Source organism: Opisthorchis viverrini (assembly GCF_000715545.1).
Source record: "Opisthorchis viverrini unplaced genomic scaffold opera_v5_180, whole genome shotgun sequence".
NCBI classification, from domain to species: domain Eukaryota; kingdom Metazoa; phylum Platyhelminthes; class Trematoda; order Opisthorchiida; family Opisthorchiidae; genus Opisthorchis; species Opisthorchis viverrini.
In genome coordinates, this window is record NW_008751837.1 from 633563 (window position 1) to 652997 (window position 19435).

Below are 19435 nucleotides of genomic sequence, written 5' to 3' on the forward strand. Positions count from 1 at the left end.
CTTTAATCCCCCAGCTTGTTACTCAACAATATAAACCGCATATGTGTGTATAACTGTAGAATTGTACGGAATTTATGACAATGTGGACCCGAGATTAGGGTACTTACTCAACAAGAAAGGTTCGAAATTTTCACACGGTAACTGACAAACTAACAGCTAATAGAGATGCGTGGATTGTTCTCTAACTGTATGTGATGAAATAACCGGGTATTCGCATACGAGAAACTTATCTACAATATTATTCCACAGTAATAGGTCATCTGTTCACAAAACTATTTTAAATAGAAGTGGCAGAAAAATTGCGAAAACCTCACAGAAGAATTGTTTGCAACATCGTATTTTATCAAATTTGGCTCACCAAACGAACACTTTCTGGCACACCGGAGTGTAAACTCTCAGGGCACTTTTGATTAATGCAGTCCACATAGACATACATGATAGAGGAAACAAAAAGCGCCCCAATTTTGTCAAAATATACCAACATTGAAGAGCTAATAGCATATGAGAAATAACTAATCCTTTTGACAGACATCGACGTGAAAAATCTGCACTATTCAGTCAAAAGAGAAACAAAAGCAATCTGGCAACATATACGGGTAGCAAATCATTGAATAGCAGTTAAAATTCGCTAATGTAGCGCTTTTACGAAAAAATCTCTGCAAATAACAGCAACTAATGGTTGGCCTCGTGCTTGAATATTTGAACATATTGCTTGATCATGGAGAAACTAAGCAGCCGCTTTAAATTTATGGCAGCGGTAAAGCATGGAGAGCTGAAAGTCCAGCTTCACTTTTGCAGCACCTATGGCGCACGTGTTTAATTTAATCAACGAGGGTAGTTAAATATTTCACAAATGTAATAAAATAGTTGTCAGACCGTTTTGCGTAAAGTTCAATTCTATACATCTGTATAATACCCCGAAATGGTGCTTAAGATTACCTAGTCAGTGGGCTTTCAGATTTTAGCCTCTTGGTTCAGCTCACCCTGAATTCATAGACAGGACATTGAGCACTACAGATCTGTCTGCGGGCTGCTAGACAGCGCTGTATGAGTTTTGTTCAAAATTGATAAATATTGGATTTGTAGGCCTAATCAAGTTTCTAAATTAGACAAATTAGAATACTCCATTGCGCGTACCACACGAAGGCGATATAGAATTTTCCGTTTTCCAAAAGAGATATAGACAGTAGTGCTTTTTGGATGACCTCTCTCTCGCAAGAACAAAATGTATGCCTTTTAATTTCAGCTGTGTGTACAGCATATGGACATAACAAATACTGTGTCAGGTTTGCGTACCCATTTTCGCCTCATAATGTAAAGTTATTGGGGAAGATTCGAATAAAAATGCAAGCAGGCTGAAAGATCGGAGTGAAGACTCAGTAGTAACCAGCATCATAAAATAAAAAACCGTAAGTAATCCATGCATACGTGAATGCAGGCTCCGTGAAGTCAGTCAAATGGCCCGGATTAAACTCATCAAGTAAGGGAGATGTCCGAAGATAATTAGACTTATCCTACTGATTTGGGTTACAAAATGACACGCATATACTTACAAAACTAAAATAAAGCAGACGAATGATTTTTCAGGTCTATTAACCCTGGGTTAGCTAGTGAGGCCCCGTGACACGAAAAAACCCAACACATTACAATGAAGTTTAAACAAGAAAATTGTGTGATGCCAGGATCTTAATTGAAGTCAAAATAAGACTTGCATTTGTGCATCATAAATGTAACTAGGATATCAACTATTATGCTTACATCCACCTCGGTCTTAGGTTAAGACGAGTACAAGTGGATTTGTTTTGAGCCAAATGCACTGAATTGGTAGCCGAAACTAACATCCATTCAAATACAGAGGCCAAACAGATCAATGGTAATGTAGGTGATTTGAAAGATAGATCAAGCGATATATCACAAACACCAATCACTGACAGGAACAGCCTAAATTAGAGGTGACAAAATTACTACTTATTTGGAACCGAAATTTTGTCTTAAGTGCATGTATATTGCTTGTAACTGGACAAAGTATAACAGCAGACAAAAAGCCAATTGGCAAGTTAAAAGTGGTGAAGTAAAAAACAATGCGATATGAGGTATTTTTTGTGCTTGTTTAAACGTTGTTGTAACCATGTGCCCTTATATGTATAAATAGAGTACATTCTTTGTAGTTCTTCGAATATGTAATGCATCTAACGTGAATTTCCTAAGAGCTCTTTTTCCGCCCTGTCACTTTCAGTCTTTCACAAATGGCCCACCTAGGGTTAAGAAGCCTTCATTTGTACTTTTCTAGATGATTCAAAAGCATGTTATTAAGCTCTTACAAGCCAAACTGTGGTTATACAGATGGAAAACGGTATTTTTTCTGCAGGCATTCTACGAGGTATGGTATGGGAAAGCTCCATGTCTTTGTGTGGGGGAATTTTCCATAAAATTTATGCCATTGTTCGTAAAAACCGGCAACCGGGAAACTGAACTGAGTTTCATCGAACAGGCTGTTTTATAAATAGTCAGAGATTCATAGATACGGCATATCTAAAGACCGGATTCTACAAGTGTTTTAAGTTGCCCAGAAATCACTGGCGTTAAAAACTGTCTGCAATAATTCAAGAAGACACGCGAAATTGTGAGAGCTTGGGGTTTAGGAAGGTTGAAAACCCTGGAAGAATCAGAGCGCAGACTAACCAAGATTGTCTGTGGTGAATTTTTTCGCCAAATTAGGGGCGACGACCGAAATAATTAAGCGTGTACTCAAACTACCAAAGACATTTGAGGAGTAACCTGGTGCATGTTTATTGGATCTGCGCACAAAATCAGCACATTTCGTAGCAACCCTTAACAGCCAAAGTGTGTACACAAATTTGAAGTCACAATGTAAATTTAAAATGTCGCTCAAATCATCTAAACGATGGATTATTTCGATTTGCCGCATGTGTACAGTCTGATGTACTCACTGACCAAACAGGAAATGAATGTCAACCATCTCAGTCGATCTACCTAGACGAAAGCTTACAAACTTCCCAACAAAATCTTCGACTGTGTCACTTTATTCCACCAAAGCCGGTTATTTCGGAAAATCTCCCCACTGATCGACTAAACACCTGAGTTACACTCTTCTTTATCTAATTTTCGCTATCTGCTCCACTTATTTTGGTGGACATGTTTATAATATTGCTTACACAACCTGCGACTGCATACTTAGTTTTTAGTGAAGATTTCTAATGTTTAAAATTTACGCAGTCAGAGTCAGTAGTGAACCATTAATTCTGAGTAAGACGACTTGATGGAGCTAAGCCCACTTCGAAAGCCTAAGTTTATCGAACGACGGTTTTTAGTGCTCCCGTGTTTTAAAATACTATACCTTGTAAGAGCACTAGTGTTGGCAACGACTGTGTCCGGTTTCTCTGCCCAACGTATTTTACCAAGTTTAAAGCCCACATTTGTGCTGGCTTCGACTGCGTGCACAACTGTGGCAAAATCGTCCAGAGTTTTTCTCGCATATAGAGTTGAGGGATAAAAGTCACCCAATATGAAATGCTTCTGTTGGCAAGTATAACAACTGGATATGCTGTGGCTACATCAAATTGGACCCACTCAAGGTTCTGAGAAGATATCATGATGGGTTGTTAGAACTGACCGTCAGATAATAAACCCTACAAGAAATAACTGGTTATCCCTGTTTGATGTGACAAAGACTCCTTTTTGACGCCCTTTGCAGCGGCTGTGACAAGAAGTACGCTACATACCCGTGGATACCTCTGTATCGGTGACACTGCTGTGTAAATAATTGCATTATAACCGATAATGCTTGATTGATAGCGTGTCGGTAGCAGATACCATTTTTTCAAGTTATGTCGATCGAATCCCAGGATATGAAATCGCGAATGTAGCCAAGGGTATTACGAGTGCAGAAGCTTGAACAATCTGTGTGACGAAACTATCTTAATCCGTAGATGGCCTGTTTTTTGATATAGTGACTATTTCGTGCAAAGTTCCTTAATGATCTCCTGGCTTCTGGGAATTCAGGGGAATAATTTCTTAATTATCCTTGTGAAGACGCCAGTAAGTGTTGATTTTTAAGCCATGATCCCTGTCAAAACTCGCGGAAAACTAAAATTGACGGAATACTCAACAATCCGTGGCACATCAGGATCATGGGCCAACTTTGTCCTTACAGATTATTCCCTGAGTTCACAGACAGCCAATAAAACTACACCTCGGTGGTATTATTTTCCATCGCCTGTGCTATAACATGGGGACTTTATGTTCACATGCCACTTTATCTCCTTATCTGTCCGTTACCTTTCGGCGATATTGGCGGGTTTTGGAAACATCTGTTTCCTTATTTTCTTGACATTCCACTGGTGAAAATTATTTAACAACAATCCTCGGGTTTTGGGCGTAAAAGTAGGCTCATTTTCCTAGTTCTTTCACACTTGTTTTCCTTAACCATATACAAAACCACAAGCTTATATAATTGTGAGCACATTTACAAGTTGACTCGGTTTTAATGAGAAACTCAGTGGAATCTTGCATTTCGGATACGCAGAACCGGAATTCGTTGCCTGCAGGTTGCCTCACGTTCCACTTGGAATGACATTCACCTTAACGAAGGGTATTTTCCCTAGGTACGTCTTAATGTAAGGCTGATGAGACTTCGTCACATGTCTGGCGCAGAGTATGCATGGACAACATGTGGTACCCTAACAGGATGCCTTAGGAACTACTTTATTTGACCGTATTTTAGACAGTCAAGTTGAGACTTTTGATAATGCTTTTATAAAGGTTTGTGTTGCCTCTGGAAGGTTGATTTGAACTTAAACCACAATCTTCCTTGAAGACATCGGAAGAAGTTTATGTATACTGTTGAATAGCCCATTGGAGATTGTATTCTAACCATTCGTTCATTTGGTTTTTACTAATGTGGCCCTTAACACTTCTGTAACTGAAAGAGTTTCTAGCGAATTTCCAGTATGGCAATGCAGAAAGAATTCATTGTGCCATTAGCGTAGCCTACTGGTATTGCCCAGGCTCGTACGCGGACACACAACGTATTTTAATGTGTTTAGAAAAAGGAGAGGACAGCGCTACCAAAATAAGCCAAAACAACCAAAAATGCTGAAAAAGGATCCTCATAGCAATTGAAACTTGGCTTCTAACGAGAACATTACATATCGTCATGGAGTGAACTTATTTTCATTATAAAACTTCTAATTTTATAGGACATGCTGTGAACCTTGCTCTCTGTTCTCCACATTTCATTCAAGGCCACTCAATATGGAGGTGATACCGGAACCCGTCCGACATGTCAATCGTCCACCGGAAAAGCGTGAACCCCTTTACTTTGCAAGTGAGCATAGTTTCTTGAAGGAATTCGATATGGGCCTATCTGGCCACGTTTGGCTATGGTACTGTTCTATCATTTCGGCCACCAATTTGTTCCCGCTGCCTCATCGGAGTCAATCATTTTAGCCCAGCTCACAGAGATACGCGTTATTTCCGGCAGTGGTTATGGCTTATTTGTCAGTGTGCGTCATATTTTTATGCAAACAAAATGTGTATGATAGCGGATATTTATAGGTAGGTATAACTTGATGAGACTCAAGATAGTGCAACTTCTCCTTTCGTACAAAATGCAAAGAGCCACCGTCGGGCTTTACACGGACGAAAAAGTTATTCTCAGGAACCTCAATTTTCCCCGTACTTTCGTCCACGGTGGTCAAGCTACTTATTGCGTCGCAGCACAATGAAAATAGTCATGTTTACATGTGCCTACTGCGTGATGAAGCTAACAATAAAGCAGAACTATTTTTGTTAGCTATTGTGTTCCACATATCACAATTTCACCAGGGATACATTCATAAGTGGAGACGGATGCTGTAAACTCACGCCGTTTGGTCAACCGAAAAAAGTGCAACTTCTCCTTTCGTACAAAATGCAAAGAGCCACCGTCGGGCTTTACACGGACGAAAAAGTTATTCTCAGGAACCTCAATTTTCCCCGTACTTTCGTCCACGGTGGTCAAGCTACTTATTGCGTCGCAGCACAATGAAAATAGTCATGTTTACATGTGCCTACTGCGTGATGAAGCTAACAATAAAGCAGAACTATTTTTGTTAGCTATTGTGTTCCACATATCACAATTTCACCAGGGATACATTCATAAGTGGAGACGGATGCTGTAAACTCACGCCGTTTGGTCAACCGAAAAAAGCCATATCGGGAATATATTCATAGTGGATGTCCTCTTTTAACCGAACTTTCCTTGAATTATGATTAAATATTTCATCCCGGTAATGTTGGATGTTAACTTCTCAAAGAAGCTAATACAGCCATAAATTACTCGTATTTATTCTTTGTCTCAATGGGCTTTACGTAGTTTTCCGGGAAAACGGACATCTGTTTGTTACTACAAATTGTCGGATAACTGCAACCCTCACCTGTGAGCACCATATGGTTCTCAAGACTAAAAATCTGAGTGCCACACCATTCCCGAAGCAGCGTGTCCGGAGTCATACTCTCAGTTTCTTTTATTTACTCCCTTTAATCCGTCTTGGTGACCGCCACCCTTGTCAATGGAAGGAAAGGCAAATCAGCTTGGATGTCACCTCACTTAGTGAGCTAGAGCTTGAATCATTCGAAGAGATGGATGAGCAGTGTCAAGTGGTGATGTCAACTGATTGCTTTTGAGATTTATCTGTTGACAGCAATGAAGGGCCTGGAATTCCGTGGACGCTTTCCTGAACACAAAACGGAAATATCAGGCTATTGGATCACAACTGCATCAGTTTCTTATGGAAGTCATAATTCAAAGAAACCTGTTTCCCACGTCGTCCGATTGTTCTCACAGATACAGCTTTGATCAACATCTGTATTAGTTCCAGTCCAACTAATCGACACCATCATAATTCGTCCCTTTACCACTTACTTACTTAATGCCACACGTCAACAGGTTCCCAGTAACCCTAATCTTATATTGGATAACTCGACGCAGCAGTGCTTGCACGTGGGGAGCTTGTATGAAATGTGACAACGATGACGTTGTATCCGTCACAGACAGATTTTAAACAGGATTAATTTCACAACTGGCTTCAATGTCTGAAGACAGATTCTTGTGTGCAAAATAGCCCATCCAAAGATGTCCCTACGTAATCATATCTTCAGGAAAAGAAGATGGTTGCAGTATGAGTCGTCATCTCATTTAGGCAAACCAGTACCAATAGAAGAGCAGTCTTTGCTTGTAAATCGTTCACATAAGAAGCTTTCCATCTATTCTCCGTCGGCGTGGAAACATTTGGGGTTTAGAAAGAGACTACTTAGGAAAAACACAGATCGTTCTTGATCTGTGTCAGTAAACACAAGTCACAACCTGGAGTGTGCTTGAGTTGATGCATGTAGGGCACTACCCTACTCTAGCATAGACACCGAAGAATGTACTGATTAACACGGCGACGTAGTGATGCACTGGTGTAAAACGTTTTTTTTCTAATTAGTCTTTAGACTATAGTCAGTGTGAGGCATCAATTTAGGCACCAGAGAAGTAGACTGCAAAGCATATACCAAAAGAACTGTTCGAAAAACTTGAATCCGCCACCCGACGCTACCTATGCATTTAAACCACCATTCCTGCCTCGCGCAAAAGCTGTGATATGCTTCCGAATTTTGGCTTGTCCGACCAGAATGGAATTGATATACTTGTCCTTACTACATCAAAGCAAGTTGATGTTATGATAGATTTGACTTTACTTATTCAGTCTAGCCCTGCTTATTGAACCATTATTTTCGAATTTACTTTGTGCTGAGACTTGATGCAATCTTTAAATTCGTCACCTGGATAGCCCCGTGGATTAATTGTGAACAACTCCTTCGTGCACTCGCATTATTGCCACTTCATTTAATATGCAACTTTGTCTACCGGGTGTCTAAGTCTCTATTCAAGACACTGGCAAGGCGTGAATGAAGGAGATGGTTCACTTCATCTTCACTCAGGAAGTGCTCCGAATACATCTCTTCGCCTTTTATCTTTCTCTACTCTCCTAGAATAATGATGCTTCACATCTAAGAAGTTGGAGACGAATTGTAACAGGCAGTTCATGTAAATTTTGTAAGTAATGTCTATTTTGCAAAACGGGCTATAAACTATAAGTGAATGTATGCAGTAATCTGTGAACCATCGTGGGTCGGAAAATAAAAGAGAGAAAACAACGCACTGCATCTATTCATGAACATAAAAAAGCCTTTTAATATTATCAGAAAAGATTCTTTATTTATTTAAATCGAACTAAGATACGGGGGTTTGTTGTGAGCATGATACTAAGTACTTAAACGTCCAAGACCTAATTGTAATGCACCAAAATGTCACATGACAACAGCCAACCAAAAATATCTAAGTTCCGGGAAAAATGCAATCAATAAAAGAGTTGAGGTCTTTGCCTCCATAAACGGTGAGGAAATGCGAGCATCAAAGCTTGTGAACACTAATCTATGTACGGTTGAATAATGGCGATTAAAGAAAGGATGAAATGGCTACTTCTGCATCACCATGCCTGCGGGTATTTTGATGTTGACTACAAGCCTTCTGAACTCATTGAAATGCTGGCAGACGAAGAAGACAAACTAGAAAATTTAAAAAGACACAAGACTCGCACGTTCACACCATGAGGTCATTTTGTGAGGTCACTGAAGAACATCACATCAAAAAGACAGAGACAGGTTTAGGGGCGATGTGACATGATGCTTTGAGAACTGGGAGTTTGTTTATGCAAAATGGAAAAGGGACTTCCGTATTTTGTCAAACACATGGAAGACTTCGCTTAAGGATCTCACACTGGAACTAAGATGTCGTTGATGAATAAACTGCGGAGATTACACAAATCTTGAAAGTTAAATATGCCCTCGTGGTCCTCGGGGAAGATCAACTTTGCATGTTTGGCAGGTCGGCGTGATCAAAGAGGTCTAGATAGAAGGATGAGTAGCCTGTAAAAAGTAGGAAGAGTAACGATTGTGACTAGTTGGTCAAGAGTGGAAACTCAGAAAATAATGTCAGCTTGGCACCAGGATACGCCCAAGTTGTTTTGATGTGAGTTAAAGGATCACTGCCATTAGAATATAGATTGAAACGAGCGTGATATAGAAAGCAGCCACATAGAAGACTAATCACATTTCTGTTAACGTCGGTTGAGGCATTCTTTGCGATTCCCGTAAAGACCAAACTGAAACCATCTTCCCTGGGGAGTGTGTCAGAAACAGATGCACCAAGTACTAAAAATAGAGGCGCATAAAGATACACGCTTTCAAGAAGTAAACATTGTTTCAAGAACATTGCGATGGTGACGGTGTACTTCCGTCACGATCCTTTATAAACATTTTGTTGAATGGAAAATAAAAGTCAGAGTGTGTGTCAGAAAAAACTGACCACTGATAACATATATGAATACTGGTAAACCAATTATAGCATATAATCATGCCACTGGGGACTATGTGTCTATTTGTGTGACCCAGAAGGAGTGCTTCTGTAAGCCCTAGGGTACTTTGCAGCCTCCGAAAGCAATTTATATTATACTACTTTATTTCTATCGAATCACTGTGCAGGATGCAACTGAAGACTATAAATCGCAGACCTTTAGTTCGACATATCAGCTGTGGTCCAACGCTGATGTATGATAAAACGATGTTTGTCTCCGAAAGAAGTGCGGCGCAAAACAGTTCGACTCAAGTAAGGCAAAGTATTATGCTTCCAATAACCACAGCAATCCATATAATTACCCAAACGTAGTTACCATAGGAACATCAGCTGTGATACCGATATCTAAGTGCGTATCTAGGAGGCTGCAATAAACGGAAGTGTATTTCTTTTTTAACAACCATGACTAATTTACACGTTTGGTTAACGACGATGAAATATTCTAGCAATAAATTAGAGGGCCGACTATTCAATCTGGGAACCATATATGGAGTTGGTAACTGAAAACAAGCTTGTTAGATACAGGAACTTCTGAGTACCAATCACAGTGCTTCATACATTGCAGAGTATTATTAATAATTTAGTGGCCACCAGTCACACAGATTCATGGACGTCGTACAAATGTTGCCTTGCTCAAAAATGTACAAGAAAAACCACAGTGGGTTTGTTTTACAAATTTCCCACAAATTATAGGAATAAAAGTGGCACGATTTATAAAACGAACCAACCAGGAGTACTCAGACTGCTCCTTGAAGGCCTTACTTAAGCTGTGAGTCAACTCAAAACAATGTTTACGGCAAAAACATCAGCGAAAAAATTCCCTCCGATTCGAAAAAAACGCCCTTGACCAATATATATATATATATATATGTGTATATGTCGAAATTCATTATATAGGAAAACAATGTTGAATTATGGAAGAGTACTTCATGATTTCGCTTGCTGCAGACTTTTTGGTTGCCACCACATGTTTGTGAGTCACTCGAGTACACTCAGATACCTCTTTAATTTAGGTTTTGAGAGTACCCACATTAGTTCTATATTTGTGTTTGATATCAGTTCTTGGCCTGTTCACCAAATATGGTACTTAGTTTGCACTGTATGTGCAATCGACCACGGATATCACAAGCAATGGGAGTTGAATTAATATAGGATTTCTTTTCCTTAGGATTAGTGATTTTGTTCTTTTCGTCTTTCAATACTGAAGGATGCTCCTGAGTTCTACTGTCAGGACAATGACATCGTGTACAAACAAGACTGCTGTTGGAGTTAACTGAAACGCAGGCAAATGAAACGCTGTCGTTTTTTGTGTAGTTTTTTTGCAAGTCCGGAAGACCTAACAGCTACTTATCAGTTCCGCTTCTCCTCGAAATTCAGCGCTTCCTCTAGTGAGAGATTGGAAGTCAACGCAACACCTCACCTGCATGTTTAGAAGTTGCGTTATTAGACTTTAAGTTAGTTTCCTCACAGTGAACAAGTAACCGATCGATTGCTTAAAAAACAGCTTGCAAGCTCACACAGTGATATTTTGGGTTTACTTTGTTTGTCTTTTCCACTGGTGGAGCACTTTTCGACCTAATCGATCATGTGTTTCTTTTGTCACACGTCCAATTTGGCAATGGTTGTTTGTGTTTTCAGTAACAATGCTCTGATAGCTGCAAAGCATTGACATACTTTGATCAGTCTCGATAATGTGATGACTGAAAATAGACATCTGTCTTAGACACGGCCATCCTTTGTTTACAGCGACGTCTTATAAGAATACTGCGCTGAATACAACCTAGTAGCAAACAACGGCATTCCGTGAAATGAATTCCAAACCACACATAACATTCCTAATTCTGGTCCAACCAGGCAGTTAAAGGCTAATGAGCAGCGAGTTTTAGCCCAGCCGGACGGCTGGTTTTCTGGCATAAATTATCTGTTCTCAAATGTGCTCTTTCCACACTGGTCCGGAGAACTTTGGTACATGATTCCTTCTTAATCCTGACACACGGATCTTCTGTGAAACGGCAAAGAAGGAACTGTGTATCGTTTCAAATCCCCCTACGGCATGGAGTCAACTGACTAGCAAAAAAGGGTTGTTTGTCTGTTACTGTTAAGCACGAAAAGTTATTGGTACAACCTTGAATACACATCTAAAGCCTAATTTAGACTCTACTGTCTGGGATTTTAATGGCATCTTCAACCATTTACAGCTGGGATGGAACTGGAGCCTCCAATAGTCAACGCAGACACTTCTCTATTGGTCTATTGTTATGAACCGAATGTTGGCAAATATGTAAGTGCATGTTAAGTATTTCATGAAGATTCTTCCGAAAACTCTTGTTTTTTTACTCACACACAACTTCTGTGAAATATAAAATTGACTGTACATAATGCGTAAAGTTGGTGACGCTATAAAATTTGACTGTACTAATGCGTAAAGTTGGTGATGCTTTGTTTTGTTAAGAACCGACTAGAGTTACACAAACGGCTATCTCGAATGAGTGTTTTGGCGCCGCGAAAAAACCTTTTGATTGTCTAACACAGTTTGGTTGAAAGCGATCAGGAAATTTCGTTTCGCTTGAAGATATCAGACAGTTGCAGAATCCGAAACGAGTGAAAGAGTAAAACGGTGAACGGTACAGTGCGCGGACAAACTTCTATCAGACGGAAAACAAATGCGTTCTTTCAACCTGATCCGGTGTGAGATTTTGTCATTGTCCACTTTTGAGATCTGACTGGTATTTGTCATGAAGGCTTCCACCTTCTGTTAAAGTGTGTCGAATTTTCCTCTTCGTCTGATCAACATAAACCGATTAAAGCTCAGTGAGCAAATAAAAAGTGAGAGCCGCTGAAAAGCCCTAGCTTTCGGACATTCATTGAACCTGTCCAAAAAACTCATTGCAAATTCACTGACGAACTATTTCTGAACAAGCAAATTCAAGTACATTTTAAACTACAGCATTCTCAAAAGCACTGTTTGAGTTTTGGTGACACGGGTTATCTGTCAGGTGACTGGAGCTCTACAGCTGAGAATATGCATCAATGATGGGAAAGAAAAGCGAGCAGTCCTACCCGATTTAATATCGACCAATCAGGATAGTCCCACCAGGACAGCATATCTGGTCAGACGGAGATATCAAAATTAAGATTCAACAAATCTCCCGCCCGTTGAGAACAATGTATTAGTTAATGAAACTGTGAATGAGTAAACCTAAAACATGTATTATGTCGACCAGCCAAATGCCTCTTAATTTGTTTTATTAGGTTGTTAGAAAATGTGACATAACGTCTTATTTGAATTTAGGAAAACCTAATAGAATGTTTGCTACTGAATAAAATGCGTACGTTTAATGGAATGCTTCTTTCGTAAACACCATAGGTGTTCACGCTACAGGCAACCAAGACTGGCTGCATGACATAATTGCCAAAATGCAAGCACATCAACGTTTTTTTAAATGCCAACTTGTAGCAGCTTCAAAGTAAACCAAAGGCCGGCGCAACTCAGATATATGAATTTTTATTTCAGATGGGTGAGGTAGTTTGGCGTTTAGTGCAAGATTCTCAGCGGAGTTGAAATTTTGACTTCTGTGTCAATCACTACCACAGTCTCAAGTTTGAAAAAAGCAAGCGGATTATTGAGAAAATTCAGGGGGAAATCAGATTTTATCAACCTGGCGAAGGATTCGCAGCTGTAACATGTTACTGGATCGCATGTTGACATTTTGAACACCCTTATTACTTTCACTTATCTTGCAAATTGATCCTTGTTCTGGTGAAAATCAACCGTAATGACAAATCGATCCACTTCTCTGATGAAATTCACCGGGCATTGAGCTAACCAATTAAATGAGCCGGACACCACGTTCGCCCAGTCACTACAAGCTTGTCAGTGCATATATGTAGGGTCGCCCTCATTTCGAATGGCAATCTGGAATGTTTTGTCCATTTGTTCACTATTGGGTAGAGCACAACCAATAAACCATCGCTACGCACCACTATGCTCCCCAATAACGCACTGATGATGTCATCTCGATTGGTGATGAAACGTTTGCAATCAAATTGCCCAGCTCAGCGAACAAGCCAACGACCATCTGCGCTACCTAAGATACCAACATTTTCCTGTATAGATAGAGCAACATTAAATAACTAACATAAACGGTTATATCTTTCCCAAACTAAGTTGGGGTATTGCGTCTTTTCGCAGCAATTTTGGGTGCTGCTGAGTTTTGTCGCAGTTGCCGCTCAATCATATTTGCCTTACTAGCAGCCTCACATTAGACTAAGTTGTTAACAAAATGGCCTGACAACCGTTGATTCAACTGTTCTGCTTGAGCAGCCAACTAAGTCACAGAACACTGAGGAAAACCGTTTCCATGGTCTCTGTTACTTATTTAAAAACCTTTCCAAAACAATCAAGACGGTGAAATTGGACTATATGACATTCCTTATGGTATGCTAACCATAGCAAAAGACCTGCCTTTTTTCTTGGGGTTTGTGTCTGTGACTTCCCGACGTAATCCCACACCAACACTACATGAAGGGATAACTGCTAAATTAAAAATTTTACACAGCAAAACCATGGAATATGAATCATTAGCACCGGTGCTTTGGCAATTGTTTACACTTGTCAACACACACACGGATAATAGTTTTGCCAGAATTCAAGTGATTACCACAACCCCGTAAGTGGACAAAATTGCACGAGCAGATCATCAATCACTAGTGACTTGTCTCTAGGGTTGTTCAGTATTTCTTTCCTTTATTGAAACAGCGTACTTGCATTAGTACGTACATGTTTAGCAAACAGCGTTACCATGGGACCGTTGCGTTATCTGGATTCAAGGCCATTGTTTCGAGCACCGGTGTAGCATGTGATTGTTTGGCATACGGAGCGGGTCATCTTCGACATAGGCAGTAATCCTAACACGGATAAGTGTAGATGCGTTAGTTGAGGATCAAGTGATAGTGAAGGACTAAGTAGCCGGCGTGTGAAAACAAAGATTAGGAGAACAAGATTTTTCATGGACAGGTAGTTTGGCGCATGGGACAAAAGAATAAACGTAATCCTCGGTAAATGTATTTCGTTGTTATAATAAGAAAATGAGAGATAGGCAGGGAAGAATCGGAGTTGCCAGGAACCCCTTCCATATAATTCTCACGAACAAATATCTAAGTATCAAAGAATAACCAATATACATGGGTCACATTTATTTTATAGCACTGCAGAAGGATTTCCGCTAAATAGTTGATTACTTTTCGATACGGTAAGAAGCACACGTGTGGTTCTATGTATAACCAGCTGTTAGCTTATTCAGATAGTTTTGAAAACTTGTGTCCTTTACATTTTACACAACAAGAGGTGTGAACCTTAGACAGAAGCCTCAGAAGAATGTCATCATATCTGGTAACTCATGTATCTTCCCTATTCTCTTGAAATAACCTATCAGTCATTGATGGCTGCCAATCTTACATACTACTCACCACCTTGCCATTCAAAAAAGTGTCCGTATTTCTAGTAAAGAAAAGTTTTTAAGTCTTGGCATTTAACTGTGCTCGGTTTTCCAGACATACTACAACAGACATCTCATAACATTAGTTTAGGTTTTTCTGGAGGCGCTCGATATTATTTGCTATAACCAACGTGTTATGGATCTGTTTGTCGCTGTACGGTTTCTGAGAAATTTAACCTTACCTTCACAATAAGAACTGATCTAATTCCTAGTCGGTTCTAAGATGAAAACTTGTCGTTGCCATCTCAAAGGAGAGGCGGCTACCCAAATAAGTAAGCATTTGGAACTCAGGAAGACAGCTAACATTGAACAGGAAATCCGGGGTCACATTAGATCCCCACCTCTGTTTCAATTTTCGCAACATGGCGCTCAAGTACACTCCGACCTCGTGTTGTCTACATGAATCGCTTGTATTTTGTTGTTAACGAACTTTTGTGGTATCTAGACGAGGCATTGTCCCCAGGCATGCATCCGAACCCAATAGAGAAGATCCAATTAGACAGGTAAACCGTTTTGGATGTGCAGCCATCACTGCGAGCTGCACTTAACCAAATTTGGTAACACATCACAGAAAATGCCCCTGATTTTGTAACCTAACGACACCAACCTGAAATGGAATATGACGCTCTAGAACGCGATATTCGTTCACCTTGAGTTTCCTTTCATAATTATTTTCAGATTTCCACATTGAGTTTGTTGATTATCAAGCTGATCTCAGTCACCCACTATTGGTGAGAGAGACCAGCTAAGCGAAATCCATTGCGTGTAGACACGATGCCACTCAGCTTTATTCGATGTTTAGTTACGTGGGATGTTATGGGGGTACCTCAGCTATGAACTTATAGCCAGCGTGACCGAGTAAACGTGACGGTGATTTATAACTTTGACGACCTCCTAGTAATCTGGTTAAAATTCTTTTCAAAGATACAGGTGTAAGGTGGAACCTCAACTTTAGGCTACCATTGTTTTGAGCTTCAGTTAGACCCTATTGACTGGTTATATTGTATTTCCCACGGAAAAGTGGATAGGGTACGATTTGATGGTTCTCTATTGAGGGTCAATAATTAGCTGCACAAAGAATCTGACATCTGATTAGTATTCAAGTTTCCACAGGACGAGGCACACCTGACCTATCGATCCACCCGGATGTACTAGAGTTGTTAACGGTCGCATTTTCCACAGAGTTATGTTAATGCCCCCGCTATGCAAAAATGCTTAGCTCAAGAGCGTACAGTCGACCCCGAGTGGCCAGAAACTTCAGCAAAAAACTGATTTGGTTGCAATAAAGGAATGTTTGATCATGTGGCTTTTCTAAGTCGAGAAAATACAAATGACAAATATCTAACAAACTTTTAAAGATCGTTGAAAATTTTAAGTTAGAACTTGATATGTAACCCCGAATGTCATGGCCTGCACGTCATTTTTCCACAGAAAAATAACGTATTCGCTGTAGAAAGAATAAAATCACTTGAAAAGGTACTCCATTTGTTATCATAATTTCCTATCTCTACTCATGAATCATTCATTTTGTTGGATGATTTAATCATGCAAAATCAACCTGCTTTTTTGACAAATCAGCAATTGTGGACAAAAAGGTATGTTTTTGGAAGCCTTCCGCTTGTAACTTGGTGCTCCTTACGCTTGGTATTTGCCTTAGCATGCTTTAAGTTTCAAAATAAAAGTGAAACATTTAATCGTGTGGCAGTGTTTCTTATTTTGTACAGTTTGGGGCTTCAAAAACCGATGGAAAAGTTGCTGAAGTATATGAACCTTCTCCGAGTTCCGAAATATTATGCTTCGAATCCCGGTTCGAGAGTGGGAACTTGAGGAAAGCGGTTTGCACGTAAGTTGAGAATACCATAAACATGGAGTTATCTCAGTACTAACGCCTTGGCAATGTTGTAGAATGTAGGTAGCTCTGGTTCGCTGCTTGGTTGTTCGTCTGTTCGCCGAACTTGGCAAGCTCGGAGAATGGTCTAGATTTGCATGCCCTCAGGTTGGTTAAAGGAAGAACCTACTTATCTTGTTCATCTTCTGTGAGCCGTGATGGTGTCCACGGATTCCGTTCTGCGTCCATTGTAAAGAACAAGAATATGTTAGTTAGTAGTATGACCGATCAACTATCCAGCACACTTGCCACACCTTAGTACTGATTGAATCTTGTAAAAGCAATCAGTCTAAATTTTTCTATTTTCTGTTCTCTCACCTGCTACTTGCCATTTCAACTATGGCTATTCACCAATTCTTAATACCTTCAAATGTCTCCGAGCCTTCTGTCTGGGGTAGCAGCCCCCGTTTCGTTTTGTTTCGTTTCGTACCCATGCTTCATAGCCTGCTACAATTATATAACGTCCCATTCGTCTTTCCCTGTCCTCTCGTGTACTTCCATCTGCTCGAAAAATTCCCGAGTACACCTTATCCCCAAGCGTCTCTTCGTTCAACTCCATCTCCGTCACCCCTATTTTTTCCAACGTTGTGCAGTCAATCTTTGGTGAAAAAACATGTGATACAGAATTAGACAGTCTTCCAAGCGGTAACCAGTACGAGTCCATGAATTATCTTTCATGTTCATAGCTCTGCTGGTGACCTTTGGGTGCATGCATTTTGGGTATAGCATTTGTCCTGAATTCCTTTGGTGAAACCAAACTGGCGCGATTCGAAAAGATGAAGGTTTTCGCTTAGGTATGGTATGGTGATCCAGCTGCGAGACTGACAATGGAAGGACTACATCCTGATTTGATGGACCAGACTGTAAGTAACTGTAACCGCTTGGCGGTCCATTTCCTCTTATCCATAACATCAATGCAGATGTTTTGGAAGCTTTTGTCCTTTCTCTTAGGTTGTTTCCATTGTTTATCAAAGACCGTTGCATCCATGTTTATCCAACATATGCAATCTTCAACATTTTTAACACCCGTCACTCAAAAAGATCTGCCCTTTCTCATATTCCTTTCTCTCTATGCCTTTAGTGCTTTAAGCGCCAGTCATGTCTGAAGATACCAACACTGAGTCACGCTAAATATAAACATAGTTTCTTCTTCTCCATACTATTATCATTTATTTTTGAGGAACATGATCACAAACATAAAAGGTGAATACAAGCGATGAATGCGAAAGAGTAACAGGAGAATATGGGAGAAAAGAGAGAAACGTCTCATTCGAAATCATGCCAAGAACAGTTCCAGTCTGATGAGGTGAATCCCAGAGTATGTAAAGATTTTGGTATGGAAACAGGCGTCTAAAGACCCACAACCGAAGAAAGGACAAACAGTGTGGAATGCTCTTCAAGGCCAGGTAGGCGCTAGCACAGTCAAGAATCGCACATCAGGCACAAAGTGTCCGTCATACTGTGTCTGGTGTGAAATTAAATGGCAAAAATGTACCTTCAACGCCATGTGCCACGCATAAAAGTGTCATAAGTACGCAGGGAGCCCACAATGGCAAGCAAACACAAGTCACTGACTGCGACCTTAGGAAGTCCCAGTCCAATAACAGCCTTAGCGGATTCAGAGAAGCAGATCCCTCGATAGGAGATGATCACCGGTTGCTGAACCAAAAAGTCGATATCACAACCGATGGCATGTAGGGCTGAGATTATGGCGAGGGAATGTTCATCAGCACCATACTTCTGCTTCTTCTCATTCCACACTATCTCTCCACGCCCATCCGAGACTATGCTAACGTCTATTACGGTTGCACGGCGATCTCGAACAGCGATTAGGTCAGGTTTGATGAACGACGTAGAAGTAGGGGTTCTCAACTCCTCGAAGACGGTGTACCCCAGTCGACGGAGACGTTTTGCAAGTTCCCTTGCAACCCGATTATGACGAGCACACCTGGCATCATGCGTAATCCAGCAGGATTGCAAAATATGCACCAAACTCTCCGGTTGGCCACAGTTTCCACGACATAAGATCGTCTGGCCACCATGACCATGCCGAGCGCTTCTAACTCTCGTCCTAAGCAGGTTGCATCGGAGCTGGATACCCCGGATAAATATCCGTGGAAACACTCGTTCTGGGAATACGAGCCATCGATTCGAGAGAGGCGAAGTGACCAACTCTCGTAAACCGCGACCGTCAGCGCTGTTGTGCAGACTTTCACCCCAAGCAGCCACCAGCTCCTCCTTGGTGTTTACGCATGCTCCATGGACTCGGATCGGAAGGCTGAGATCCCGAACAATTTTGCCGAATGCGGAATCGTTGACCACATTGCGTAGTACTCGGCACTGAGTAGAAAGGAGCTTTTCCATACGCGTTTTCCGCTGCATCGGGATTGTTGCACTCAGACTTGGGATACCAAGTCCCCCATGTTGTTTACCGGCGTGGATGTAGCTGATCGGGGTGTCCTTCGGTAGACGTAGCCAGCCACGAATATATTGCCTGATGTAGTTGTCCAATCTTTTTAGCGTGTTCCTGTGGACTTGGCCGAGCACGAGCGAATATGTCAGCCTTGGTATCAGGTAGTTCCTCGTGAT

At 40.7% G+C, this 19435-nt stretch overlaps 2 protein-coding genes across 2 annotated transcripts; both read left to right on the forward strand.

The window, feature by feature from the left end:
* Positions 1–5274: 5274 nt before the first annotated feature.
* Positions 5275–16717, forward strand: T265_07683 (hypothetical protein; the record flags this gene model as incomplete). The annotated part of the gene is made up of 4 exons (XM_009173262.1): positions 5275–5347; positions 11659–11741; positions 13413–13569; positions 16683–16717. 4 exons carry the CDS (start codon positions 5275–5277, stop codon positions 16715–16717), a joined length of 348 nt encoding a protein of 115 aa, XP_009171526.1.
* A 33-nt stretch (positions 16718–16750) lies between these two features.
* Positions 16751–18544, forward strand: T265_14355 (hypothetical protein; the record flags this gene model as incomplete). Its single annotated transcript, XM_009173277.1, is given in 3 exon segments — positions 16751–16801; positions 18175–18252; positions 18257–18544. Coding segments are annotated over 3 exon segments (417 nt in total).
* Between the last annotated feature and the right edge of the window lie 891 nt (positions 18545–19435).